Here is a 27,771-nt window from a genome sequence, read left to right on the forward strand (position 1 = left end):
AGCCGGCACCAACAATTGCCCCATGCTCTGCAGTCCTCTTTACAATAAGATGTTTTCAGCCAATTAATTAGTTCATAATCGAATCACGTGCTACTGCCAATACGATCTGGCAAGCCAGAAGCATTTGTTTAAGTCGAGAACAACAACATACATTGTGAAAACCTGGTAATTTAAATTTATTTGTCATTGAAATAAGAAAATTATCTACACGGGCAATATCAAGAAGGCCACTGTAACGAAAAACATTGTGAAATAGCCGATGTTAATCCCTTCATATTCAAATGTGAATCTGAACAGAGAGAGGGCGTGACGGATGTTTGGCGACGGGTGGCGATAGGCGAAATGAAAATAATTAGTTTGTAAACAGAAAGAAATGTCAGACGAAGCGCGGTTCTGTCGGTGATGGAGGAACTTAGCAGAAACTGTGCACACAACCTTTATGAGAATAATGGGCAAACGTTCCCTGCCTGCGATGAGCAATGAATCTATCCCGCGTGGGAGTAATATCGCCTCCACAGCGAAGCACCGCCCATTCATTCTCAGGCTGTTGACGAGACGAAATGATGCAGGGACCTTCCCCGCTATGCGAGTAACGAATGCATACGAGAACCTCGTGGGGTTTTTTAAAAACCTATGTATTGATTGGGTTTTGTTTTCATCTGTTGTTTTATTCTACGTACATGTGTGTCCACGTGCAGGCGTAGAGGTGGCTGGGTAGCTCAGGAAGTCGGAGGAGCAGAAGTATCAGCTCAGATAAGAAGCTTGGGTTTCTAATCGAGGTGTCGCCGACCCAACTGTGGTTAGATCAGTTTTTCACTCGTGTCAAGTTTATGGTACCCAGCCAAATGACTGCACAAAAACCGTGTTTGGGCTTTCATTTAAATTGGCAAATATTACAGGGAGTGAGAATTGCAAAGGTTGACTATACTGCCCCGTGCGATGAACATCCCCGTAGTAGGGCGCATGGGGAAGTGGTCACTGGCAGGTATCTGGGAAGTCATTCCGGTATATCACCTTCTGCAGCCCGTTGTCAAATACATGGGGAGATAAACTCATTGATTGGCTGTAATCCATCTTGAATATATCGAGGATCACAGAGCTTGGGCAGTCGTTAGTGCCGACTCAGCACGTGGTGGCTGCTGCTGCTGCTGCCTTCCGTCTCGTGTCCGTGGTTCCTCCTCCTCCTCGTCGTGATCATGGCGCCCCTGAGTCGTCCCCCTCTCTACGAGAGCGAGGAGCGGACACTTTATACTTCTTCTGCTCTGCGAGGGATCTGAATGGACACGTCGTCCCGTGCTAGGATGCCACAATTGAAACGCAGTTGGGGGGGGGGGGACAAAAATCGAAATGCGATTTCCATCTCGGCAATGGAGGCGGGACACGTGGGCCACGTGGGCCACGAGCAGCACCGTCGCCGGCGGTGGTGGCACGGGGAGCGCGGCCACCCTGGGTCCAGAGCAAACGCGGCTGTGTGAAGTCACTCCTCGTGCGGGTCGTGGCGAACGTGTTCGGTTTGGGCGATCTTGCTTGTTATTTTATCGAATTGAAAAACTAATTTTATTATTATTATTATTGAAACAAGAAAAAAAATTCCAGCAGAAAAAGGCCTCGGATGATATCCCGAGACTTTCAGGAGGACGTTGCTTCGTGTGCTTGAACCATTTGCCTGCGTGTCGTAGCGCAAAGCATTGCCCAACGTTGATTGCGTTGCGGTGTTTGGGCGCGCGTCCATTCAGAATGAGACTCTTTGTGGAGAGCGCAGGAATCTATTAACGCGGCGTGTGCTGGGGAATTCATTGCATCGCTTTTACCTTGAGCCGTTCTCAGGCGCAAGACCGAGGCTGAGGACGAGGCCGGCGATAAAACAAGTTAAGCCAATAACGTGTGGACGCCTCCATTCCATCCCACAAACGATACCACAAGAACGATGCAACATTCCGTGAATTTCTGCCAAAGCCGTAGAATGCTCAAATATTGCATGTCGACGAAAATGTGCTGCAAATTACGGTTAAAATGGCACGTTTCTTTTTATTATTACAATAATAAAAGAGAAATGACACCGTGTCATCGTAAGCTTCTTTAAGCCAGGAGCCTTTGTTTTCTTAATGCAAACACAGCAGAGAAGTGTCGCCTTGCAGAGAACCGCGAGCTCGCTCCGAGCCCTGCTGCTGCTGCTGCTGCTGCACCAGCGCCGGAGTGAGCGACGGCGTCACGCAAACCGCCACACATACCGTCAAACAAACCGCCACACAAACCGTCACGTAAACCGTCACGTAAACCGTCACGTAAACCGTCACGCAAACCGTCACACAAACCGTCAAACAAACCGCCACACAAACCGTCACGTAAACCGTCACGTAAACCGTCACGTAAACCATCACGCAAACTGTCACACAACCCGTCAAACACACCGCCACACGAACCGTCACGTAAACCGTCACGTAAACCGTCACGCAAACCGTCACACGAACCGTCACGTAAACCGTCACATAAACCGTCACGTAAACCGTCACGTAAACCGTCACACAAACCGTCACGTAAACCGTCACGCGAACCGCCCTTTAAGGGATTCTCGCGCAAGTATCCGCAGTGAGGATCCCTTAAAGGGCGGTTCGCGTGACGCCCTCGGGATGTACGGTCCGCACGCGGTGATTTGAACGTCGATTTGAAATGTTTGGGTGCAGATTTAGCGCGTTGCGTTTTAAGTTAAGTCTAGCAAGCAGGCTGTCACGCTATATATGTACATCTTGATATTTATATTGATATATTGAAATCATAGTTTGATGTTTTCGATCGCTTAGAATGCGGTTCATCTCCCACCCCCTTCAGCAACCCCCCACTGACTAGAGTGAAGTATGGCAAATAAACCTGTTACCGAATCAGGAGTGCCTCATCCAGCAGTGGATTGACATTAAGCCGTAAATTATCATAATTATTTTTATTGCATGCACTGTGTTTAAAATTTATGCAAGCGAACGTAGGTACACATCTGTTTTGAAACTGCCTACATTACGGTTTAATATTTATATAAAATATATGCATGAAGCAAATTAGTAATATAATAACAGCCATCATGACATTGAAGAAACATATCATTTTAAACAATATAATTACCTTTTATTTCCCCTTCAGCACAGCAACGCAATGTTAGTATATCACTGGTTCATAATGAGCAAAACGGGGATTAAAATTGTTCTGTCACTGTATGCCCCATTAGATATTGCTCACGGACAGATGTGTGACCTGACGAACTACGGTAGGCTTCGTGCCATCTGCTCCTTTCTCCGAGTTTTATTGCATCGGGATTCCGCGGTGGGGTTTTGTGTTTTGTCATTTTCTTCATCCATCAGGAATGGGATGGACATGTGGCAGGAATCTCTGCGCCATTTGATGGACGTGGACTTGAAATTTGAAGATCGTGGGGACAGGCGGCTCAGCGGTAGAGCCACGGGGCTCGCAATCAAATGGTTGTGAGTTAGTATCCTGGCTTGGGGCTTTGGCTCATCCCATCGTCCCTCCGTGGTCAATAAAAGAGGTACCGCTTTGTGGGTAAGCTAACGTGGTCAATTCGTGTAGAGCCATAGGCTCGGGGCTGTAACCCGGAGATAATCGCCACCATGATATCGGTCGTGTAGCGAGCAGAGTAAGACCAAGAACAAGCTTGTGTTGCCTTGTGTGGTGTTTTTTTCTAAGAGGGCGCATTGTCACAGAGATGGTTGTTTTTTTTTTCTTGTGTTCACTGCAACGATTCATCCCCACTGTAGGCTTATCTGGAACTTTCAGTGCATTGCTCTCTTGCAGCAACACGATCGCATACCTGTCACACCAAATTAGGGCACAGTATATGGGTTCCAGCATTCTTTGTTATTGGCTCATAGGACTTTCGTCCTTATGGGACGTGACCTTAACCAGAGGTAACACGGGAGAGAAAAGAGGGGACAGAGCGAATGTGAGAGATGGAGAACAATTTTTTATTGGTCCGACGCTGACAAAATTGGTGCAGTATTATGTTGAATTTCAGGGTTGCAGCTAAGGTCTTACGCATCGCGTTACGATTCAGGGCGCTGCCCTGGTGGAGGCGGCGTCCTCGTCTCCCCGGCGCAGGCGCGCTGTGTGTGTGTGCTTGTGTGTGTGTATGCTTGTGTGTGTGTGCTTGTGTGTGTGCTTGTGTGTGTGCTTGTGTGTGTGTGTGCTTGTGTGTGTGTGCTTGTGTGTGTGCTTGTGTGTGTGTGCTTGTGTGTGTGTGCTTGTGTGTGTGTGCTTGTGTGTGTGTGTGCTTGTGTGTGCGTGCTTGTGTGTGTGTGCTTGTGTGTGTGTGTGGTTGTGTGTGTGTGCTTGTGTGTGTGTGTGTGCTTGTGTGTGTGCTTGTGTGTGTTTGTGTGCTTGTGTGTGTGTGCGTGTGTTTATTTGTGTGCTTGTGTGTGTGTGCTTGTGTGTGTGTGCTTGTGTGTGTGTGTGCTTGTGTGTGTGCTTGTGTGTGTGTGTGTGTGCTTGAGTGTGTGTGTGCTTGTGTGTGTGCTTGTGTGTGTGTGCTCGTGTGTGTGTGCGTGTATGTGTGTGCGTGTGCTTGTGTGTGTGTATGCGTGTGTGTGTGTGTGTGCGTGTGCTTGTGTGTGTGTGCTTGTGTGTGTGTGCGTGTGTTTATTTGTGTGTGTGTGTGCATTTTTTTGTGTGTGCGTGTGTGCGCGTTTGTGTGTATGTTTTGTGTGCGTGTGTGTATGTGTGCATGTGTTTGTGTGTATGTGGTGAGCGGTAATGCAGTGATCAGCACGCTGCGCTATGAACCGGCGACCCCACTTAGATTCCCGCTCACGGCCAACACCAGTGATGATTATCTGAACCGGTCCTCGGCCTCCCCTAGGTCGACTCAGCCTCAAAATGAATCCTAGTGCGTTGTGTAAACATCGCCACTGGGGAGACAAAGGCGGTTAGGCATGGTGCTGGCAACCCACCCCTCGTGTGCTGTACCGTCCTTCATAGATGTTCGCTAACAGCGCTTGCCAAAACAGTCTGTTAAGGCTATACGGGGGATCTTGTGTGTGTGTGTATATTTGCGTGCGTGTGTTGGTGCTTGTGTGTGTGTGCGGGGTTTTCCATGGGATCTGTGTTTTGGCCACGTGGAGACGGAGTTTTAATGGCTTGCCTCTGAAGTCGCATACCTTACAGAGATAATAATGGCAGTCATTAAAAACTGTTGCTTTCATTTACACACTGCCACATCGAGACACTCCTTAATTGGCAAATAGATGCGAGTAGGAACGTGGAAATGTTTTAGTGAATTAAATCAACTGGCCAACCGGTGACTGGACATTGGACGTTCTTACAAACACGCTGATATCCTTTATGAATGCATTCATCATCTTTTTTTTGCCTTTGTAAGTTCAAATTGTGCAGGGTTAGCACTTGACACAACTCTGTTGCACGGCAGAGGGCTTCAACAAAGATTCCCGTGCACTCGGCGGGTTTCAAAGGGAAGCGGAGCTCATATAAACATCTCGTTCTGGCGCGGCGCGCGGTGCATACACGCACTGCTCTTTCATTTGTCTTCACGTATTTCATCAGCAGAGATATCGGGACATTCAAAGCCAGTTGGTGCTCTGCCGAGAGTCGATTAACACGCGGGTTGTTTTTGTTGTTGTTTTGCATATATATTAAAACAAAATGATAATACAAAGCAACCTTTCCTTTCTGAAACATCAAAATGCTGAGACTCGATGGAGAAGCGTGCCAAGTGTTGGGTTTTATTCCTGAAAATTCGCGCGCAATAATTGGGCAGTTTAATCGACGATATCGACTGCCCCCTTGGCTACGCGTACAACAATACAGTGTGTGGGTTTTAATTAACAGCCATAGAGGATGGGTATCATTTTTAATGGACACTAAAATTCAAGGGAGATTACGTTTTTTTTTTCGGGCATGCAGACTGAATTAAGTAAAGGTCTGCCAGAAGAAGCTGTTAGATTGTCTAGGCTTATAATAATAACACAAACTCGTTGGCCTGTGGCTACATCTACAGCACGAAATGTATGCTGCATGTATTTGATTATATGCGTGTCTATTACCTTCAATCAACGGCGAAGTTCATCATCTGTAGGCACTGCCACTTACTCCTTAGACCCCACCCCTTCCTGATTACCCCCCCCCCCCCACCTATTCCTATTGTGGCTCCACGCCTCTCACTTTTGGAGCCACCCCTTCTTATTTAGACCGCGTCTCCCTCTGTCTGGGTAGTGGTGGGAAGAGGGGGAGGAACGTCAAATGTTCGAGATGAATTGCAACAGAGAATGGAACGGGAATGGGAAGAGAGAAGAAAAAAGAATGGGAAATGAGAGGAGACGGATGGAGAATGAATGGAGAAACGGGAGCAAGGGGTCAGGAGGGGAGAGGCAGGAGTAGGAGGAGGCCACATCAGGACCTCGACGCTGCTGCCGCTGCTACTCCGTGGAGCAGCAGCGGCATCTGTCCTCACACTGGGCGGCGGGAAGGCGGGAGGGGCTCTCAGTGGGGGTGGCCACACACCAGCCACGTGATTTACGGGCGGCTCGAGCTGGTCTCGAGATACGGATGGATGTTGATGCATCGCGTCGTCATGCCGGCCACCGGTCGTCGGGGTTTTATTGGCCGCACTAATCTCCGGTGCGGGTCGCTCGCTCGCTGCTTCGGTGGCGTTTCTCGCCGTGCGCGCTTCTGAAAGGGCGTGAAAAACGGAGAGAAAACGACGCTGGAAATGTATCGACAGGCATTCTTTTCTTTCATTGCTTTATATTTCATTCTCTATTGCATTGTCTGCAGTATGATGGAGTGTAGCCTTTTTAATGTGAACATTTACAAATACTCCACCGTACTCTGTATGTAAATGTGCAACCCTCCATTTGTGTGTGCGTGACACTGCTCTGCTTTATTACTGTGTGAGTGGTTCAACGTTCAGGGTTTTCTAGGCTGCGTTCAATTATGCGATTCTTGAAATAAAGTTGTATTATTATTACTGTTTCCAGCCCTTTGTCAACACACTGGTGGGTGAAGGCCTCCGCCCCTTGCCGTGTTGTTGGTCACGAGCGTTGCCTGACCATACTCCACCACCATACTCCACCACCATACTCCACCACCATACTACACCACCATACTCCACCACCATACTCCACCACCCTCGTCGGTGTGGGCTGGGTCAGAAATCACTCGTCACTGATGTTAGCCGTGCCTGGGAATGTGCTATTAAAAAGGACCATCGCCCGAAACGTCGCCTATGACTTTATTGTATTTTAAGGCTGTTATTGACAAATGCATTCAGTTTTCCTTTTTGTTACCACAATATCAGTCGCGTGTTCCAGAAGACTGCTGTTGCTGATAGAATGGCCATGCTGGGGCACATCTCTTTGCAATTTGCTGTCTGCAAGCCTCCTCCCCTTCCGAAGAGGCCCATGAGTTCCGCTCGATGAAGCACGCTATCGAATGTTTTAGCTGCGCAGTTAGCTTGAATTAAGTCCGTGTTTGCCGTGTAAACGCGGGCGCTCGTGTTGACACGAGGCGCGTGCGTTTAACTCGTTCACTGGCGGCCTCCGTCTTGTGGACACGCGGATTTTACGAGGCGCTCTGTGTGTCGTGGATCTCTGTCCGCGTCTAGCAACAAAGTGTGCAGTTTCTCATTCCGCGATTAAAACGTGCGGCTTGACCTTGTGACCTACGAGGGGTCGCCGGGATCAGGCGCCGAGCCTGGCCAGCGCCCGGAAACGCACAAAATGCCTCTCCCATTTCCGAGTGGAGTGGAATCTTCCAGTCTCTAAATCGTGTATACAAAGGTGAAGCTGCAATTTCCTGCTCACGCCACTACAGGTGGAAGGTTCTTCACCGGAGGGAGCTCTATAGAGCCCCTCTAGAAGAGCGTATTTGGCCTACTCTTCCACGCTGTCCATACGTCCCAGACGAGGTGGAAGCATCTATACCTTACTCCACCACGTGCGACCTGCCGCTCGCCAACTACGGCACCCGCACCACGAACACCGACGGGTCCACACAGGCGCGAGATTGAATACACTTGCCCTGTGTGTCAACCACCGTTCCGGGAGATGGAATCTACTGGGCATCTGTGAAAAAGAGCTTTCTGGCTCATCGGATTCCTCCAGTATAAATATTGGGAGTCTGGAATCGAACCAGCGACCTCTGGATCGCGAGGGCTGACCACTGCCCCAAGGCAGCATTTCTGTCCACGCTACGCTGCCCACACTACGCTGCCCACGCTACGCTGCCCACACTACGCTGCCCACGCTACGCTGCCCACACTACGCTGCCAACACTATGCTGCCCACACTACGCTGCCCACGCTACGCTGCCCACACTAAGCTCGCCACGCTATGCTGCCCACACTACGCTGCCCACGCTACGCTGCCCACACTACGCTGCCCACACTATGCTGCCCACACTATGCTACCCACACTATTCTGCTCACACTATTTTGACCATGGGGAGGGAGTTTCGCGACATCTGTGCTAGATCGCCGGTTCGTGCGGCCACCCCCGACCGGCTGTGCGTACGTTCGTTGAACTTCTTTCGCACCGTACATAGCCAGCCGTGCTAATCGGAGGTGCGGGGCTGAAAAGAAAAACACTCAGTCATGGAAATCGCCCAACATCCCAACGCAGCGGGTCCCACCTGAAAACGAGTCTTCAGAATTAAAGTATTTATTTATACTGGAGGAAGCCGATGGAGCTATGAAGCATTTTTTTCCCCACGGATGTCCAGTAGAGTCTCAGTAGTGTTGAGTCTCGGCGAGTCGTTCCCGGGTACGTGGCGCTCTGCTCAGTGCGCGAGGAAGGCGGAGGAGTGGACTTGGGCACGCAGGAGCGAGGTGCCACGTGAATGCACGCACGCGGTCTGCAAAAGAGCAGCCCTCCCTCCCCCTTCCCTGCGAGGGAATCGCAGTAAACTCTGTCGAACATTGGCAGAGCGCCGGGCGTGGGAGTGATTAAGGGAAACGCTTAACGCGCACCGATTGAGGCGCAGGGTAAAAACCTCGCCGCTCTCCTTAACGAGAAGTGGTGCCTCGTGTTCCCTCAACAATTAAGCGCAGCAAAGCAATTCCAGATGTTTATCCTCTGCGCGCGTCTATGTGTTTGTGTTTACATTATAGCCTTTAAATTGCCTTGTAAAACTTGAGTAGCGCGTTGCCTTCAAATGAATGCGCGCGCGCGCGCTCCGAGAATCCTCGCTCGTGAGCCGCCAGGCAGGCAGCACGCGCCGCTGGCAAACGTCGCGGGCGTTCAAATTGGCAGCGGCCTGCTGGAGTCTGCCGGCAAACAGCCACGACGCTCGGTGCCAGCCTCATTGCGTTCCCTTTACCGGCAACGTCGATCTTGCGCGGGCGGGGTTATCGCGTTTAACCGGTGGTGAGATCTCGGGAAAGATTTCACCTCCGGTTAAATGCACGGATGCTCTCTCCACCCTCCTCCCCCTGTTCTGCGTCGGTTTCCTCCGTGTTTATCCCACAGCGAACACAAACAACAACAACAGCAACGCGGCGTGAACCGGCGTTGGCCAAACATCCCAATGACGAATAATTACCTGCGAAACACTCGGTTAGGATCGCACAAAGCAACCTGCACCGCGATACAACTTGGCAGGAGCCTCCTGGAGAATAAAGTCCCGCTGATGAATACCTGGGTAAATAAGCAGAATCATAATAACAGCAACAACAACAGGAATCGTCATCTTTCTCCTCTGCACGGCCACGAGTGTTCGCTGCTCGCCATTTGTCTGACACTGCACAGGGAAGAGAGAAGCTCAGAGCTGCAGAGCGCGTGGCCACAACACCAGCCGCTCCTTAGCATGGCCTACTTATTATAGTTGTTGTTGTTGTTGTTCAAATCAACTCAGCAAAACCATTGTCATCCGAAGTAGTTTGTTCGGGGGGATATGAGAAGCTTGAACACAAAACAACGGAAAGCTGCTACGCGCCAGGCTGTTGGCTTCCCAAGCAACAACAGCGCCCAACAGAATGTAGAGCACCTGGAGAGAAACGATTTCCTGCGAGAAGCAGCAGCGCTCAAGCAATGCGCGCAACAGGCCACGACAGAGAAACACGCGTCTCGCTTCAAAGCCAAATCGCTTGTGCGCCAGTGTCCTGGGCAATGAGCTGCATGTGCCTCTGCACTTGCCATGATTGGCGGTGTTCCATTATACGCTACTACTGCTTGCTGCTGCACGCTGCTGCTGCTGCACATTGCTGCACGCTGCAATCGCATGAGTCATGTGTGTCTGCAAGAACCGTGTTCGCTGTCGAGAGGGATGCGCGCGTGGATCGGCGCTCACTCGCTCGCTCAATTTCTCGCCCGCCCCGAGCAAGCAGAGCACGCGGGGGCATCAATGATGATGCTCGCGCGCAGAAACGAGCGCGAAATAGCCCCAGAAGGCCCACCCTTATCCCTGCCTGCGTAGGCATCGGTGGGTGGAAGATAACACGCTGTGCGGACGACCTCCGGTGTGGCCGGGGCAGAGGGCTGTGTGCACCTGGTTCGTGTCGCCCGTCTCTCGGCGGTGGATTCGGCGGCGGTAAATGTCAAGAGGCAATTCGCAAACTTGTATTCTTCGTTTGTTTTGTGTGTGTAAATACAGTAGCGCATTGCCGTGCGCTACTTACCCTTGCGCCGCGCGCGCTCACTTTGTGCGCCACATCATTAACAGCAATAATGAGCGCGTTGCGACATCAACACATTCCAGCGTGTCATATTATTTAGCACAAAGTGCACTGTGGGCCCGCCATGCCAAGCAAATCTTCAAGCGTCGCGGTGCAATTTATTCTTGTTTACCACTTGGACCCGTCCCACGAATGTCCGCTTTCAGTGCTCGCTAAATCCAGATTTCTGGATGTAGAAATGTTTTTTCAAGGCTGCGTTTGCGTCATTCTGCTCGTAATCGAGATGCAAATGTCACACGTGGCTGGGTGGTGAAAGAAACCCTCTGGAGGGCCGGAGCAACTTCGAGAAGATCCTTCCCGTTCGTAGGGAATGCCTAGGGAACCGCGAATAATTAATCAACGCATTATTAATAAATTAAAATTACATTCACACGTCATTAACACCCAACAGATTAAATTAACACTAAATAACATGAAAGCAACTGAATATTTACAAGGTAATATGTATATACACTCTGGGTGTTGCTGCCTTGGAGTGGCACGGGGCGGGGGGGGGCGAGACGCGAGTGGCACGGGGGGGGGAGTGGCACGGGGGGGGGGGGGAGTGGCACGGGGGAGTGGCACGGGGGGGGGGGGGACACGTGCCAAGCGTTGTCCTCCTGCCGGGTCGCCTGGAACGCCGCTCGGCGGTCGTCGACCCAGCCGGCGTCCTCGTGTGTCGGCGTGCGGGTGCAGATCAGCGGCACCATGTACAACACGGGCAAGTACATCTCGCTCCGCCTCGACAAGGAGCACCTGGTGAACGTGTCGGGCGGTCCCATGACCTACAACCACCGCCTGGAGGAGGTCCGCATCCACTTCGGCAGCGAGGACAGACAGGGCTCGGAGCACCTCCTCAACGGGCAGGCGTTCCCTGGAGAGGTGCGGCCATCGGGAACGGACACGCCTCGCGCGTCTCACTCTCGTCCGTGCCGTGTTGTGTTGTTGTAGGGGTGCACGCGCCGTACGTTGAACTTCTTTCGCGCCGTACGTAGCCAATCGTGCTAATCGGAGGTGCGGTGGATAGCGAGTCGATGGCGTGACGGCGGCCATTCGTGACTGCACAGGTTTAAGGTTTGCGCTTAATCCACCTCCCGGAACCGACAACATCGGAGTTACTGTCAAGGGACGATTGTCGTTCTCTCTGGCAGTGCCAGTGAGAACGTGCTACTCCCTGGTGCGGATAGGAGGCCGCTTGAATGGATTCGAGAAGCCGGTTCCGTGTTATCTCCTTATCTCACGACGATGATGATGATGATGACGCCGATAGCACAATCAGCATAGCATGGGCGGGGGGGGGACGGACAACAAAAAATCTTGCGATCATTAAAAGGCGCGTTAGCAACGCACATCATGCACTATAAATGCAAATGCGTACGCGATGATGCTCTCGTGTGAATGTCAGCAATTAGGCTGCGTCGCACCTGCAATTTACCGCACAATCTGACGCCCTGTGTTGACAGCTGCTCGTGTCTCACATCGCCTCGCCGTTAAAGGACTGCACATCCTCGACAAACGCCTAAACGGATGAATCCATTTGCCGCCCGCCTGCCTTGCGTTTGACGGAACGTGTCTCATCCACGATTTCCCCACAGCCATTATCAGCAGTGGCCATTCCTCTGACCTTTAACTATTGCTGTTTATTCCATTTTAGCCGCGTAGTTGTCTTTTTTAATTACTCTAAATGGTCTCCCAGGGGGTTATTGATGCATAATTTAATCAGCTCGTAGCCATAAACCCGATATTGTTTATGTAATAAAAGCGTTACGTCAAAAAAATTGCGGGAGGATCATGATATCGTTTTCAATCGTCCGTTCGTGTTCACGTGGAATGGCCAAATTGAGGAGCGGCGCCCCCGTAACGCGACTGAGGCATCGCCGCCGTGGCCCGGCGATCACTCCGCGCCGCTGTGCGCGCACGTCGAGGCCTCGGGAAATTACCGCCGCAATTAAGGAGGACGTGAATTGTGCGACAATCACAATTAGAGCCTTTGGCGACACCAATCGCAATATTCATGGCATGTTCGCAATAACACAAATTAACGCGTCTGCACGACCTTGACCCGCCGTTGCCCTCCGGACTTCCAGGTGCGACTTTCCGCATTTTACACCTCAACCGCCCCAACCTCCTCCTCTTCCTCCTCCGTATTTCAAGTCACCACTTTGTGGCCTATCAACCCAACTACATACATAATCATGAATCGGCTGAAACACTGAACTGCGTGTATAGATATCCCCCCGTCTCCCGCTACATCAAGCCCGTGCTAATGCTACTCTTACGATAACTTTACTGTATTTTAATTAAGTGTCAGTCATGCAAATTTCATGTCAAAATGCTGCGGTAGGATTTGTAACGAGCACGCTTGTCGCGCATGGATGCGTGCGAAACCACAGACGAGCGGCAAGGCAGACAGAAGCGGCGCTCCCAACAATTGCCCAAGCTTTGTGGTCCTATATGTTGGGGTTATCTCGCCGTTATCCCATGATGCACCACATTACATTGCGATGCATCGATCGTTGTCCATTCTTTCGCTCGTTATGCGTGCGTCGATGGCCTTCCGAGCGGTGCACGTGGCGTGTAGCGGGCTGGAGTGAAAATCCCCTTGCGACCCAGATAAGTCGGGCGGCTTGTCTGGGTCGTTTGACTGCGCCGGTTGGTGTGGTTTGGTGCAGGTGGGGAGCCATAGACGTTGGAAGCGTAGTATAGTATTACTATGGATTCTGCTGCAACGCAACACCGCCCGTACGCCACACGGCGGTCGCCCATCCAATCCCTCTCCAGGCTCAACCCCTGCTCAGCTTCTGTGACGTGACGAGATTTGGCGATTTCGGCACAGGAAGCAATTCTCGCGACGGTTGATCACGTACAATTTATGCAAATGAGATCCAAATGTAGCCATGTATAAACGAACGTGGCACGGAGGCCAGGAGTGTACAAATGGGATGGTGGGGGAAGGGGTGTGTGGGGGGGGGGGTGAAGACAATGCAAACGAGACCGGACAAAAGAGTGGGTTTCTTGATTGAAAATGAACCCCCCCCCTCCCCACACAATTTCCGTAACTGGCGTGGGGGGGGGGGGCAGTTGGGTGCCAGCATGCGAGCCGCTCTCTTGAGTCTCGGCCATCGTAGAGGGACGGAGACGATTGCGGGCAACGAGACGAGACCACCGCCCGCGTCACTCACCCCCAGCGTCCTGCAGCCAAGCAAGGGCTGACATTTACCGAGGACCTTTTATAGATCGGTGGCGTTGTTGTTGTCGTCGTCGTCGTTGTTGTTGTTGATGCCTCCCGCACGTCACGTCTCATTACTCGGCAGGTTCAGCTCATCCATTACAACCACGAGTTGTATCCCAACGCGTCGGAGGCTGCGCGGAACCCCAACGGACTGGTCGCCGTCTCCATATTCATCAAGGTTGGTTGGGTGCCCGGAGCCTTGCGGGGCTGCCCGCATCACGTGGCCCACCGCGGGGTTGGATGTCGCTGCCGCGCGTCCGCGGGTCGCCGGCTACGCTTCGATCGGCGTTGTTCGGCCCCGAAGGCCGGAGGTCGTTTTACGATCACCAGCACCACGCTTCTTAACCCAGCAAAGCCTCGCAGAGTCTCAAGACTCTTTTTGGTTTATCAGGAGGGTCCTGCCAAGTTTCCGCAGTCGGCGGGGGCGGGGGGGGGGGGGCGATGTCCCCCCGCGTGCGTGGTCCCAACCGAGTAATTTGCGGGTCGTTTTTATGCAACACTGGGGGGTGTTGGTGGCCAATGCCGGCAGTCACGCACCTGGCGCGGGAGGGGGGGGCTCACCACACAGCTGGGCGACGTGGTGACGTCACCGCCGCCCCCCTCCTCGAGGAGTTGGGGTTGTATATAAATATATAATTAGGGAGAGAGGGGGGCTCACCGTCTGCGCATTTTTCTCTACAGGTAACTTGTCAACTTAGAGCCCCAGACAGAATAGATTTACTCCGGTGGAGATATTGGGCCCACTGCCAATTCAACAAAAAGTCGCAAGCCACGATGCAACAACGGTTTCTTGAGTTTAATGTGATTATATTATCCGTGCGTGTTACGCCTCTAGTGGGTGCGGGGTCAAATACGATACGCACAAGTCAACAAACATGAATTCTTAACCATGATATTCAATGACTGTATCGCGAGCTCAAGAATCAATATTAATTGTTACGCCCAACTAGCCGTGTCAATAACCCCACTGACACTTTGAAGGTGCCGTGAACAATGATGACACGTGCTGTCTTTAGTCGCTGCTTATTGGCCGCGCCCGTGCGAGCGAGTGTGCTTGTGAGATGCAGTCGTATTGTCTGTTTCTGTTGCAGGTGTCAGAATCTCCAAATCAGTTTCTGGATAAACTCCTGAACCGAGACACTATCACGAGGATCACGTACAAGAGTAAGCCGATCGCACACGCACGACCCAGCGTCCACTCATCCACCGCTTGACGACATCATTCGCCGGTGCGGTTTCAGCGTCCCAGCGTCGCGTGTCTGACCGTCACGGATCCGCCAATTCACCGCCCCACCCGCCTAGCGCAGGCGGCTCCAGCGGCAGAGCGAGTGGCCCGCAATCCAGAAGGTTGCGAGTTCACATCCTGGTCGCGGGGGGGGGGGTTGACTCATCCTATCGACCGGCTGGTGCCGATAGCATGCGTAGCGCTTTGTAGGAATGTGGATTTTCCACGGCTGGCTCTGGGCTGTCTTCAGCGCTCATGTGAGCAGCAGGAGATGGCTGTGACGATTGTGAGCGTGGGGGTGGCTGTTATAGGAGGATCACCAGCAGCTACCTTGTTCGCAGCTTTGCTGTAGCTCATCACGGTGGATGGGCCACCGAGGAGATGGAGGTGAATAATTCAGAGGGCTCGCGTTAAATATGGATTGAGAAACGCACGGGGAAGGTCGCAGACAGAAGCTTGCTTTTCTCTCGGTGTGATACAGTCATTGCAGCTGAAGGCTATGAAACATTCCGTTGAGTTTAATGTATGTTGCAATTTGTTTTTATTTTCAGGAAAATTACTAAATACACAAATTTACAATTAGTCTTTCTACACAAGGTTGAGGCTCTCTCTGCACTTTGTGAATATTAGCAAAATTACGTCCAAGCATAAGCGTATGTGTATCTCATTTTGTGTAACGGTTGCATTCATCATGCATGATGAACTAAAGAGGCGCGTGAGAGCGGCTGGGTGCTTTTGTAAAACTGACGTTGATCAAGAAAAGCAACAGAGCAACTGCCTTGATCAGGACACGCAGCCCCGGACGAGGAATGTGGTTCAGAACCACCGACGTCGGCGACGGATAAAAACGGAGCAAAACGCTGGCGAGTCGACGATGTGAGTGTGGAGAGATGCACGCTGGGAATTCCACCCAGGAACGGAGGGGAGGGGCGCACGGATCGGGCAACAACGCGAGCAAGCGAGGGGTCGCCCGCTCAATGTTGGGAACGGCGAAGGGGCTGCCTCGGAAACGGTGACGGTGAACTCGGGCGGAGCAGCAGGCGGCGGCTCAACGGCGAACGCGGCGGATAGTCGAGGTTGGCGACGGAAGGGCATTGCGAGAGGAGGTGGTGACAGGAACGGAATGACCGCCACAGAGACGGAGCGAGCGATGGGCTCACGCGCACGAGCGACGTTGACTGTGGCATCGGTGGCGGTCCGGGGCTCACGATGTTGTTGCTGAAGGGGAAGGGCGCAGTGAGTGCCGCTTACAATCCATCGTACATGCGGCCCCGCTTGCAAGAGTTGTTCTCTCCCAGCCAGTTCCCAATCATCTCGCCTCTATGCCTGGTGGTCCGCTAACTCCCGCCGCGCTGGTGATTCGTGAAGCACGCGTGCCGTCCGCAGTGAGTTGCTGCGCTCGTGGCCACAGGATCTGCAAGCCGCGAGGCGCAATCCAAGTCGGTGCCTCGAATTCTGTCAACGCCCACGGTCGAGAACAAAGCCAAATGTTTGCAAGGCTTCTCAAGATGCCTTGTTGACAATTGGCAAAATGATTTGCCAGGTGCCGAGCGCAGATGGGCGACTCCACGCGCGCCGTCATCCTGTCTCTCTGCCGCCCCTCTCGGAAGAAAGTTCCAAAAATATGTACAGTAGATAATTTTCGTGAAAATAATTGACTGTTAAAAGATGGTTAAGCCTTGGGGGGCTTTGTGGCGTTATTTCATTATTATTTACTAACCCCTGAGAAGAGGAGCAGTTTTAATTAAAACGATGCTCGCGCAAGTGCCGGGAGGGCGAGCGGAGCCGGTGCGTGGCCGCTCGCAGCAACCAGTGCAGTTGCCGAGACGTCGTGAGGAGTTGTTTGCCTTCAGGGGCCTTTCTGAAACTCTGGGTAATTTCTTAACCTAAAGCTTTCGTGACCGCAGGAATTCATATTCTTTGGGTCTTTCGGTAAAGTCACGTAGATAGGTTCAAAGAAAATAAATAAATAAACTACGACGTTTTGATCGCAACACAAGCGGTTCGTTTCCAAAGGCAAACTTTATAAGGGTTTGAAATGGGCGTAACCCAAATGTCAGCAGCCAATGTTAATGCAATTCAGTTACTGGAGGATCATCGTGTGTGCTGCTGTGTGTACGTGTGTGCGTGTGTGCTGCTGGGGGTGCGTGTGTGCTGCTGGGTGGTGCGTGTGTGCTGCTGGGGGTGCGTGTGTGCTGCTGGAGGGGCGTGTGTGCTGCTGGGGGGCGTGTGTGCTGCTGGGTGTGCGTGTGTGCTGCTGGGGGTGCGTGTGTGCTGCTGGAGGGGCGTGTGTGCTGCTGGGGGTGCGTGTGTGCTGCTGGAGGGGCGTGTGTGCTGCTGGGGGGCGTGTGTGCTGCTGGGGTGTGCGTGTGTGCTGCTGGGGGTGCGTGTGTGCTGCTGGAGGTGCGTGTGTGCTGCTGGGGGGCGTGTGTGCTGCTGGGGTGTGCGTGTGTGCTGCTGGGGTGTGCGTGTGTGCTGCTGGAGGTGCGTGTGTGCTGCTGGAGGGGCGTGTGTGCTGCTGGGGGTGCGTGTGTGTTGCTGGAGGTGCGTGTGTGCTGCTGGGGGGCGTGTGTGCTGCTGGGGTGTGCGTGTGTGCTGCTGGGGTGTGCGTGTGTGCTGCTGGAGGTGCGTGTGTGCTACTGGGGGTGCGTGTGTGCTGCTGGAGGTGCGTGTGTGCTGCTGGGGGTGCGTGTGTGCTGCTGGAGGTGCGTGTGTGCTGCTGGGGGGCGTGGGTGCTGCTGGGGTGTGCGTGTGTGCTGCTGGGGTGTGCGTGTGTGCTGCTGGGGTGTGCGTGTGTGCTGCTGGAGGGGCGTGTGTGCTGCTGGGGGTGCGTGTGTGCTACTGGGGTGTGCGTGTGTGCTGCTGGAAGTGCGTGTGTGCTACTGGGGGTGCGTGTGTGCTGCTGGGTGGTGCGTGTGTGCTACTGGGGGTGCGTGTGTGCTGCTGGGTGTGCGTGTGTGCTGCTGGGTGTGCGTGTGTGCTGCTGGGGGTGCGTGTGTGCTGCTGGGGGTGCGTGTGTGCTGCTGGAGGGGCGTGTGTGCTGCTGGGGGTGCGTATGTTGCAGTGAACCGAGTCTCCTGCGGTGCCGCTTAACTCTTGACGGAGTTCTCGTTTCGCGCTGTCAAAGTGAACAATCGGTGACGCTACACGTTCCGATTCACCACTTCCACATTCATCCTCGCAGCAGTTTTGATGGACGTTGCAAACTTTCAGCGGAGAGCGTAATTGGAGCTTTAATCCGTTTTAAAAACGGAATTGTGTGGGCCATCACAAACAATTACAACTGTGAACTAAAACAACTACGTATGTATGTGTATATGTTGAACTTCTTTCATGCCATACGTTGTGAAAGGGAGCATTCCGTTTGTGGCAAAGTTCAGTCGGCGTGCGCGCCGGTGTTTGAACGCAGAGGAGGACGCGCGAAGTCCCCGTTGGGTCAACACCACTTTGCTCCACGTGCACTGTTTGCAAGTGGACTTAGATTCACGGCGTTACAAGTCGATGCTTTAACGCACCGCGCGACTCTCTGCATTCGGGCGTTTTGTACCAAGTGTAACGCAGTCTCGGTGGGCATTTATTTTATTTTAAAAAAAATGTACAAGCAGAAGGCTGCGCTAATTTGCATGCGGAGACGGGTGGCGTGATAATTGAACGCAACAACACCGCTCGTGCTTTGCCACTTAATGTGAATGTTTTTGAAAACGCAACTTTTTGTTGACGTGTTGAGAGTTGATTGACCTCCTGTGGGTGGTGCAGACGACGCGTACCTGCTGCGCGAGCTCTCGGTGGAGGACGTCTACCCCGAGACGCAGAGCTACATCACGTACGACGGCTCGCTCACCACGCCGCCGTGCCACGAGACCGTCACCTGGATCATCATGAACAAGCCCACGTACATCACCCGCGTGCAGGTGCGTGCCGCTACGGTCCCTCCCATTGCGCCCGTACATCGTCGTCGTCGTTGTCTTACCAATGAAGGTGCGTGGGGCCTGTGTTGGGGTGCGTTCCGTAGGGGCGCGTTCCACAGGTTCGAGTGCTGTAGGGGCGTGATGCTGCCAGTAATGCCAATGACGTCACCGAGCTCCGTCCATTACCGTCCATCCAGCGTCACGCATGGAAGCAGAGGTGGAACTTGATGTTTCCCCCCCTCCCCCAATTATTTTCTTACGTGTTGAGTTGAGTAATCGGACCGATCACCAGAAGAGTAATCCGATTACTCAATTTAATGAAACTGATCATTCGCGTTATTGTGGAGAATGACGCGTGCCACGCGGTGACAGCCACGGGAGGGCGTCACGTGGCACGAGGCGAGGGTCACGTGGCACGAGGCGGGCGTCACGTGGCACGAAGCGAGGGTCACGTGGCACGAGGCGAGGGGCACGTGGCACGAGTCGAGGGTCACGAGGCACGAGGCGGGCGTCACGTGGCACGAGGCGAGGGTCACGTGGCACGAGGCGAGGGCACTGCTGCGTGACAGCACCTGCCCAGGCGCAGATTGCCACTTCCACTCCATGCCTCTGCTTATTCGTGCTGCATCCACATAAGAAAACATCGAATCATGACAATAATAATACATAAGTTGTATCCCTTTCTCAATCCACTGCTGCGTGAATGCCTTCCAAAGCAGTGTTGGTCATGGGGGTAGATTTATCAAACTACACCACCCTAGTAAGTGCAGGAAGTGCACGAACCACTGCACCACCGCTGTACACAATTCAATAAATATGCACCTCAAATACTTTACACTGCGTGATTATTATTTTGAAAGAAGGTTATACACACGCCTAATTGAATACATGGCAGTTGTCCTTTGCTCATCATTTGCTAAACAACAACAACAACAACTGCACTCTTCGCTGTGACGCGAGGGTGGCCACCAGGGCCCGTGGTGATTGGCAGCGCGGAGGCGTGCGGGCGGGCACACGCGGCAAGCACGAGGCCGCCTGGCCCTGGGGCTCACGAGACCCGTCCAAGCTGCAGGACGATCGTTAGAATTATTATTATTATTATTTATATTTGTTTTCTTTCCCCAATTCCCCCAAGCGGGTTACCGGACGCCTGCGTGACGACGCTCGCGCAGGCGCGACGAGGGCGGTGTGGCGGAGGAATTGTCCTGGAATATCAAAGCAGGAAAGCATGGAAAGTGAGGAGGAAGCAAGACAAACATGAGAGAGAGAGAGAGACTGCAGAGGTTCGTCGCTCGGCGAGACGCCACGGAGAAATGCAACGGGATACGCATCGACAAATGGACGTGCGAAAATCGAATTGTAAACAAAGCGAGTGAGGCTGCCAAGAAGACGTCGACTTTGATTGCAGTGACATCAAGTTTAGCCTACGAGGGGTACCGGGCGGTGGCGTGGCGGTTAGCGCCGCACTACGAACCCGGGGCCCGAGTTCGATTCCTGGTCAAGGCTAACATCGATGGTGTCTCAGTCGGTCCCGTGCCAGTGCTGCACCAACCCACACTGATCAGCGTGGTGAAGGCCAAACAGCAGCCCCAACAAGCGACACAGCAGTGGATTGACAAAAGGCTGTGCATTTATTTCATTATAATTCCAAATGTTGTCTCTGGGGCAGTTTTGCCAGGACAGATTTCTAGGCAGATGGCACGAGGTGCGTGCATCTCGGACGGGCGCCCATACCGCTGCCTACACGGCTCGGCATGGGCGGACCGCCTGCCGATCATATTCCCTCACCTTGCCTCGCCCTCATTAGCTGAACAAGTTAAGCTCGCCAGAGAGGTCAGAGCAGCGTATCTCACAGCTCCCCCAGCCCAGCTTTACGAACTGCTCTGACACTTTGTGGTGAAGAGCTCCTGCAATGTGCAGCAATTGTATGTATGCTGAACTTCTTTCACAGCGTACATAGCCAACCGTGTACCATCCTCTGAATATATATAGACATATATAGTGCAATCAATTCACTGGTCTTAGCCTAACCCGTGCTCTAGCCATGGCCCTACGGTCCATAATGGCCACTCTTGTGCATTTGGGCAAAATGTTTACCACTCGAGTATGTAAGACGTGGCATGCAAGACTTGGATCGCTTTTTCATCCATTGGCTCCACAGGCATGGGAATGTGAACAGGTTGACAGCCATTGAGCAAAAATGACGAGCAGCAGCAGCAGATGCATCGAGTGTCAGCAAGCGCCTGAGAACGCGCGGGTGCGTGTCAGTTATGCATATTGCTTCGTGCTGTGCAATCTCGCATAGCGTGGGGGAGCGGTAGCGTGGCGGTTAGCGCACCGCGCTGAGAACCCAGCCACTCGAGTTCGAATCCTGCCCGCGGCCAACATCGGTGACGGATATCGTCACCTGGTCCTTGGCCCTCCCCGAGATCAACTCAGCCTCAGATGAGCACCCGGTGCGCTGTGTAGACATCAGCGCTGCTGTCGTGCCGGGCATTTGTAGGCGTTCGCTGACAGAACTCGTCCCAACGGCCTGTCGAAAGATGATAAAGTCGGGCGGTGTGGGGGTCTTTGTGTGCACGAAGACTGAGCTCTGGGGCAATAAACATCGCCACGGGCTTTTGCAAAAGATGTTCCGCACGCGCCGCCGCCGTCGAGCGAGTGGCGTTCGAGGTACATTTCTACTGAAGCAGCGGCTTCAAATTCCAGTGCACGCACAGTCATCCCTCGTGCTCAGAAGCCTCAGACGTGGGGCCCCGCCGACACTGAACGTCGTCGAAAGGCCTCAACCTGCACTCGGCAAGGCCTGACTGTGTGTGCCATTCACGCTCCGGCCTGGGCACGCTTCATTGGTAAGCCTGGATATTGCCCGCTATGTGTTCTACACACACACACAAAAACAATTCCTGAGCTTATGATGAAACACCCGAAGATTGGTTGCCACTCTAATTTACTTCCCAATTAGTTTTTTTTTTATCAGCGGGAGTCTATTCTCAACAGATGTCTGATGCTCTGCAGTCGCTTTAACTGTGCTCTGCGTACGCGAATATTCTGTTGTAAAATGCGTCATGAATTATGTATGGGGGTTTTTTTGGCCGCGGAAGCCCCGTTTGTTTATCGTTAATTTGTTTACAGAGTTCGGTTGCATCTCATTAAATAGCATAATTTACAGATTTTATATTTTTTTTCATGCCAGCGCTGCTTTTTGAATTAACGATTCAAAATGTTTTTTTATTAATATTATTAATTTTCTTCGCCGAATGCATACTCACCACAAACCAAAGCCTAAAACTCTTCAGTAGTTGGAAAGAGACTTCCAAGAACAAAACATGTATCGAAACCTTTCATATAAATATTCACTAAAATAGCCAACACATTGCTCACAAGAGCTCCGGAGTTGAGAGGAAACGCAGCTTCATACGTTTGTTAAAGCATTCTTGATTGCTGTGTGATCAATCGCCACTTTGAGTCACTCCCAGACGGGAAAGCTCCTCCATGGATCTGGCGTTGAGCGAGAACATTCAAGAGAGAAGTTGGTTTTCAACATCACTCCGCTGTCAAACAAACAAGCCCCTGGGCACTCGACACGGCTTCAGCAGTTGCATCTTGCGTTATTAAGAATTTCTTTTGTCGTCCAAAAGACTCTTCCTCCAGTGTTAATCCTATAGCGGCGATAGCCCCATTGCATTTGTGTCGCTATCGACCGTTTGCGTCCGCGGAGTCTCGGCAAATTGTTGGTGGTCACGGTCCGGCGGACGGAGTGAAAACGGCATGGAACTGGGTTTGTGTTCGCCTCGCCGCGCGTGCCGCAAGGAGGCAAGAAAGGCTCTGCAGACTTCGTCGACCAACACGCTCGCTCGCATTCTCTCGGGGAGGGGGGGGGGAAACATTTTTCTCGAGTTAAAGAGTTTTTGACATTTATGTATCTTGCTTCATGTTCTATAAAAAGGCTTCATTAAAAATGTCACCAACAATATACGTCCATGCAATATATAATGAACGCGTCGTTTTAAAATTGTCATCTGGCAATGTAACAAAAAAAGAAACGCGCGTACAGGCAATGTCTCTTCTCCAGAGCACACACGTGGGTATGTGCCATGAAGGGCCATTGCCTAAAACGTCTCCCGTCATACATTCTTCCTGTAAAGGCCACGCAGCGTTATTTCACGAATGTGTTCATATTTGTGTGCGTGTGTGTGTGTGCGCCCTTTCGCACCATCTCCACGTCACGTGACTGAATCCGACACGAGCGCGTTCATAAATGTGAAGCTTTCTGCGAGCGGCTCGAAGCTTCACAATTGACCCAACGATCCCCTGGCGGTGCCGTGATGGTGGTGTGCCAGGCGGGGCGTCTGCCCGCACACTCTGCATGACAAGCGCGACCTTGCAGGCAGCATCTGTGCCATACGGCTCCAGGAATTGCAGCACCATTCAGGGATGCACACAAGCAATGTATTAGCATAAATTTAGAAATAACCATCATGACTAATGAGCAACCACAATGTAAATTAAATCTAAACAGGCGAAGAGAGGGGGGGTTAGCCGTTTGCAAGGCCGATACAAAATGTACAATTATTTCAGGTGCTTTTGATTCCATCCTTGAAATGTAGATTTATTAATAAAATAAATTGGGAAAAAAAATCCCCCAAAATTAATAAATATGGATGAGATTCAATCCTTGAAGGTAATAAGGAATGATTGTGTTGGCACTGGAAAGCCAAACAGCACTTCTGTATGCAATTGCCAATCACTTAGTTGGTTCAGCACTGCAGCCAGGTGTTCCAAGCAAACTGGCAGGAATCTGACAAGTGAGTTGGAATGTGCGATCGTTTTTTGGTTGTGCCACTTTGTTAAATTATTGATTTTGAATGTATATAAACTTTCTATTTATATACCGTGAGATGCGCTGTTTCGTAGTTTTAACCACTGTGGATCACAATTTTGTTTTAGGTGTCTGGAAAAAAAATTAACCATGGATGCAGTTTACCATTTAAAACATGGATAAAAAAAATGTGAGACTCTTCATTCTGATTTTTAGACCGTGCGTTACATCGCTGTGTATTTAAAGCGTTTGCACGCCAACGAAAGTGACCTCACCGTCTGCCATTACGACACCAATTTCGGTGGGGAGGCCGTGGAAGGGTCGTCGTATTATCGATGTCATTTCCGATTTCCGAAAAAAATCTTAAACAGCCGCGTTTTTTTTTTTGCACCATCCAAAAAACATTTTGTATCAAGGTTTAATTTTCAGATTTTTCAGACTAATCCCAAATTCGTGAGCACATCCCTTGAGTATGCCACTAACCTGAATCCCTCTCGTGGCCAGCGAGATCTCGACATTGACATTTGGCTCGTGAACGTCGTACCGCCGCTGTCGTCACGCGCAAGGCTAGGGAAGCTGTTACTAACGAGGCAACCGTTCGAAGATATTGACCATCGAGGTTCAATATTTGGGGATGTGTGAATTATGAAGCGTTTGCCACTCGCCATCGTCCTCAACAGTCGACAAGAGAGGCAATCGCAACCCACGCAGCCGAGACCTCGTGGTGGACTGCCGGCGCTCTCCGTCAGACCTCGATATGACGCCAGCACCACGGCCAACACCACGTGGGAGGGTTAGAGACATTCAAATCTTTGGCGATACAATTTTCAGACTAACAAGCACACTCGCGCACGTGTCTACGGTGTTATCAACCTAGCTCAAGCTGCAGTCTAATTATAATTGTTTTCTAATTGGTGAATTCTTGACGAGCACCCTGGTTTGTGCTGCCGGGGTGGTTCGCCTGAATGTTGGATGCAGTCCCTTCTCTTGAAGGGACTGCATTTATACAGATTCGTTAATTTCTTTATACTACTACTAAAAACTTGCTTGTTTGCCCGTTCAAAGACGGGTGTATATTGCAGTAAATATGAAATACAGGGTGTGTAAAAAAGATGGACCCGATTTGAAATCGCTATATCTCTGCAACCACGAACCGCCCATGAATGAAACTCTTACCACTTGAGAGGGCGGGGCATAGAGAGGGCGGGGCATAGAGAGGGCGGGGCATAGAGAGGGCGGGGCATAGAGAGGGCGGGCATAGAGAGGGCGGGGCATAGCGAGGGCGGGGCATAGAGAGGGCGGGGCATAGAGAGGGCGGGGCATAGAGTTTCTAATGATGACCGCGAGATGCCTCTCCCAGCGCACAAACAGCCCCTAGCCTCAGTCATTCACAAGACGGCGACCCCGCAACACACAAGGGGCATTTTGCGTTCTGCAGTTCGGCAAAACTGAATCCGTAATTGCGGTGCAGCGTGCGTTTCAACGGCGTTTTGGCCTTGATCCGCCAATGTGAAAGAGCATTCGTCGTTGGTACCGACAATTAGAGGAAACGGGCTGTTGATGTAAGGGGAAGAGCGCAGGGCGACCACGCAGCTCAGAGGAAAACGTGAGAAGAGAGGCGTTTGGGACGAATTCAACTATCGTCTCGATATTGTCCATACAGCAGGTGGAGGGCACATAGAGCATTTATAAAATGGTTAGTAAAACTTGATAACTTATTAAACCGTTTGTAACTTTTTGTGTAACTGTAACATGTTGCCATCGTGAAATATACTGCTTTGAAATTGGGTCCATCTTTTCAAACACCCTGTATTCAATAGAAACATTGTTCAGCTCATGATTATTATATTAATATTCTTGGTTCTTTCGGTAAAGTCACGTTGATAGAAAATAAAAATAAAATTATTGATGAGGGAGGGGTTGCCCCATGTGGAGTGACGTCACCCGTTAATGGTTATTGGGGAGGGGTGCGGCATGTGGAGTTACGTCACCCTTCATTGTTATTGTGGAGGGGTGCGGCATGTGGAGTGACGTCACCCGCTCATGAATATTAATGAGGGGAGGGGTGCGGCATGTGGAGTGCGCGACCTTCTTGTGCGTTCGTGTAAATTTCCACGCGGGCATGAATATTAATGAAGGGGGGGCTCTTTTGCAGTGACGTCACGCACGGATGTAGCACTGTGCTGCGTAAATTAATTTTATTTAATTCAGCTCGACCTTCCTCTGCATTAGTGTAAAAATCCACCCACTCATGAATATTAATGAGGGGGGTGGGCCTCATGTGGAGTGACGTCACGCGGGGGGGGGGGGGGCTCATGTGGAGTGACGTTGCGCACGGGACGGACAGACATTTCTGGGTGATGATAGTAATCATTTCAAATTGTCACGCTGCACCACCGTAGCAGTGTCCGCTCGCCACTCTCAGAGAGAGAGAGATGACGACTCTTAGAGGCGTCAGGAGGAGCACCCACAGACACGAGCGGGAAGGCGGCAGCAGCAGCAGCGGCCACGCAGTGAACCGCACTAAATACCCCCCCCCCCCCACCCCCAAGCTCTGCGGTCCTCTATATATGAAGGTGTTTTCGGCCAAGTAATGGGTGTTGACGTGTAGGGCGAAAACCGTGCCGTCTGGAAAGCCAGGGGGTGGCATCCTCCTTGACACCCACAGGACGGGTGTCACAACATCCGTGCGTGATCCAACAACCCTCGCTGCTGCCTCTATCGTCCCTGTGACACGCCCAGCAAAGTCGAGTCCATGCAGTCTCCCTGTGTTCAAGCGTTGCGCTGAGTGGCATCTGTTCCCATTTGAAGGCTCAATAATTGATAAGTGCACTGCACTTTCACTTTGAAAGTTGTTACAGATGCAGACAATGTATTTTGGGAACATCTTATTAAACCTATTATTATTATTGCAGACTCACATGAATAAATAAATTGTTTAAACAGTTGTGCAACACAAAAAGGCAATATCGTAGCCATGCAATATTGTTTTCTAAATTAATAACTAGCCGTGCGTGTGTGTGTGGAGAGCGGTAGCGTCGTGTTGAGCGCACTGCGTCGTGAACCCGGCAACCCCCGAGCTCAATTGCTGCTCACGGTCAACACCGGTGACGTTTATCTGAACGAGCCCTGGGCGTCCCCTACGTCGACTCAGCCTCAAATGAGTACCTGGTGCTTTGTGTAAACATCGTCACTAGGGAGACAAAGGCGGTCGGGCGTGATTCTTGCCACTCACCCCCTCGTGTGCCCTGCCAGCCTTACTAGGTGCTTGCTAACAACACTTGCCCCAACAGTCTCTCTGAAGGCTGCACGGGGGATCTTTGTGTGTGGCCCACCCACAATAACATCGCAGCCTTGTCCGAACAAACCGGGACCATCGTCTTGTCTTGCCCTAAATTACTGAGAAATTAGTGAATAGCAGGTGTCTGGTATAAACTAATTAATGCGTTGACTCATTCACATAATATCGGTCCTTCGGCTCAAAATGCAGGCGCGGAAACACGCATCGTGGTGAGCCATGACGAATCCACTGCTAGATGAAGGCCGCCCCGAGCTGCTCGCCCGCCCGCCAGCCACTTCTCGCGATCCGGCAGCTTCCTCCCAAATGTGTAGTGAGTCCAACTGAGTCACAGACGTTGTCTTGGGAGCAACACTATTTATTCAATAACTCAACACAACACAACCTACACTTGGGTGTCGAATGCTCATCTAGCCACGCGACGGCAGAACTAGACACGGTTCGCTATCCCGGCCCGGACCGCGAGCTGGGTCCCGTACCGCGTGGCGAGAGGCTTCTTCAACCCGACGTGGATCTTCTTCACCAGCAACACGAAGAACCCCGAGCCCCTCACGGGGGGGCCCCGTTATATCGGCCCGGGCTGGGGCTGGCTCCGCCCCTCGCCCCGCCTACCTTCTAGA

At 51.9% G+C, this 27,771-nt stretch overlaps 2 protein-coding genes across 3 annotated transcripts in view; both read left to right on the forward strand.

The window, feature by feature from the left end:
* Positions 1 to 27,771, forward strand: part of CA10 (carbonic anhydrase 10 (inactive)) — a 147,103-nt gene that overhangs the window by 114,178 nt on the left and 5,154 nt on the right. For both annotated transcript variants that reach the window (XM_078867289.1, XM_078867290.1), the window contains exons 5-8: positions 11,363 to 11,548; positions 13,981 to 14,076; positions 14,990 to 15,062; positions 18,880 to 19,034. In XM_078867289.1, the coding sequence (XP_078723415.1) occupies positions 11,363 to 11,548; positions 13,981 to 14,076; positions 14,990 to 15,062; positions 18,880 to 19,034 (510 nt within the window). The remainder of the gene's footprint in view (positions 1 to 11,362; positions 11,549 to 13,980; positions 14,077 to 14,989; positions 15,063 to 18,879; positions 19,035 to 27,771) is intronic.
* Positions 15,336 to 18,871, forward strand: LOC144940851 (uncharacterized). The gene is made up of 4 exons (XM_078867342.1): positions 15,336 to 15,380; positions 16,535 to 16,562; positions 17,207 to 17,486; positions 17,527 to 18,871. The coding sequence occupies exons 1-4, from the start codon at positions 15,336 to 15,338 to the stop codon at positions 18,188 to 18,190; spliced, it is 1,017 nt and encodes a 338-aa protein (XP_078723468.1). The 3' UTR covers positions 18,191 to 18,871.

This window comes from Lampetra fluviatilis, chromosome 23 (assembly GCF_964198595.1).
Source record: "Lampetra fluviatilis chromosome 23, kcLamFluv1.1, whole genome shotgun sequence".
Classification (NCBI taxonomy): Eukaryota; Metazoa; Chordata; class Hyperoartia; order Petromyzontiformes; family Petromyzontidae; genus Lampetra; species Lampetra fluviatilis.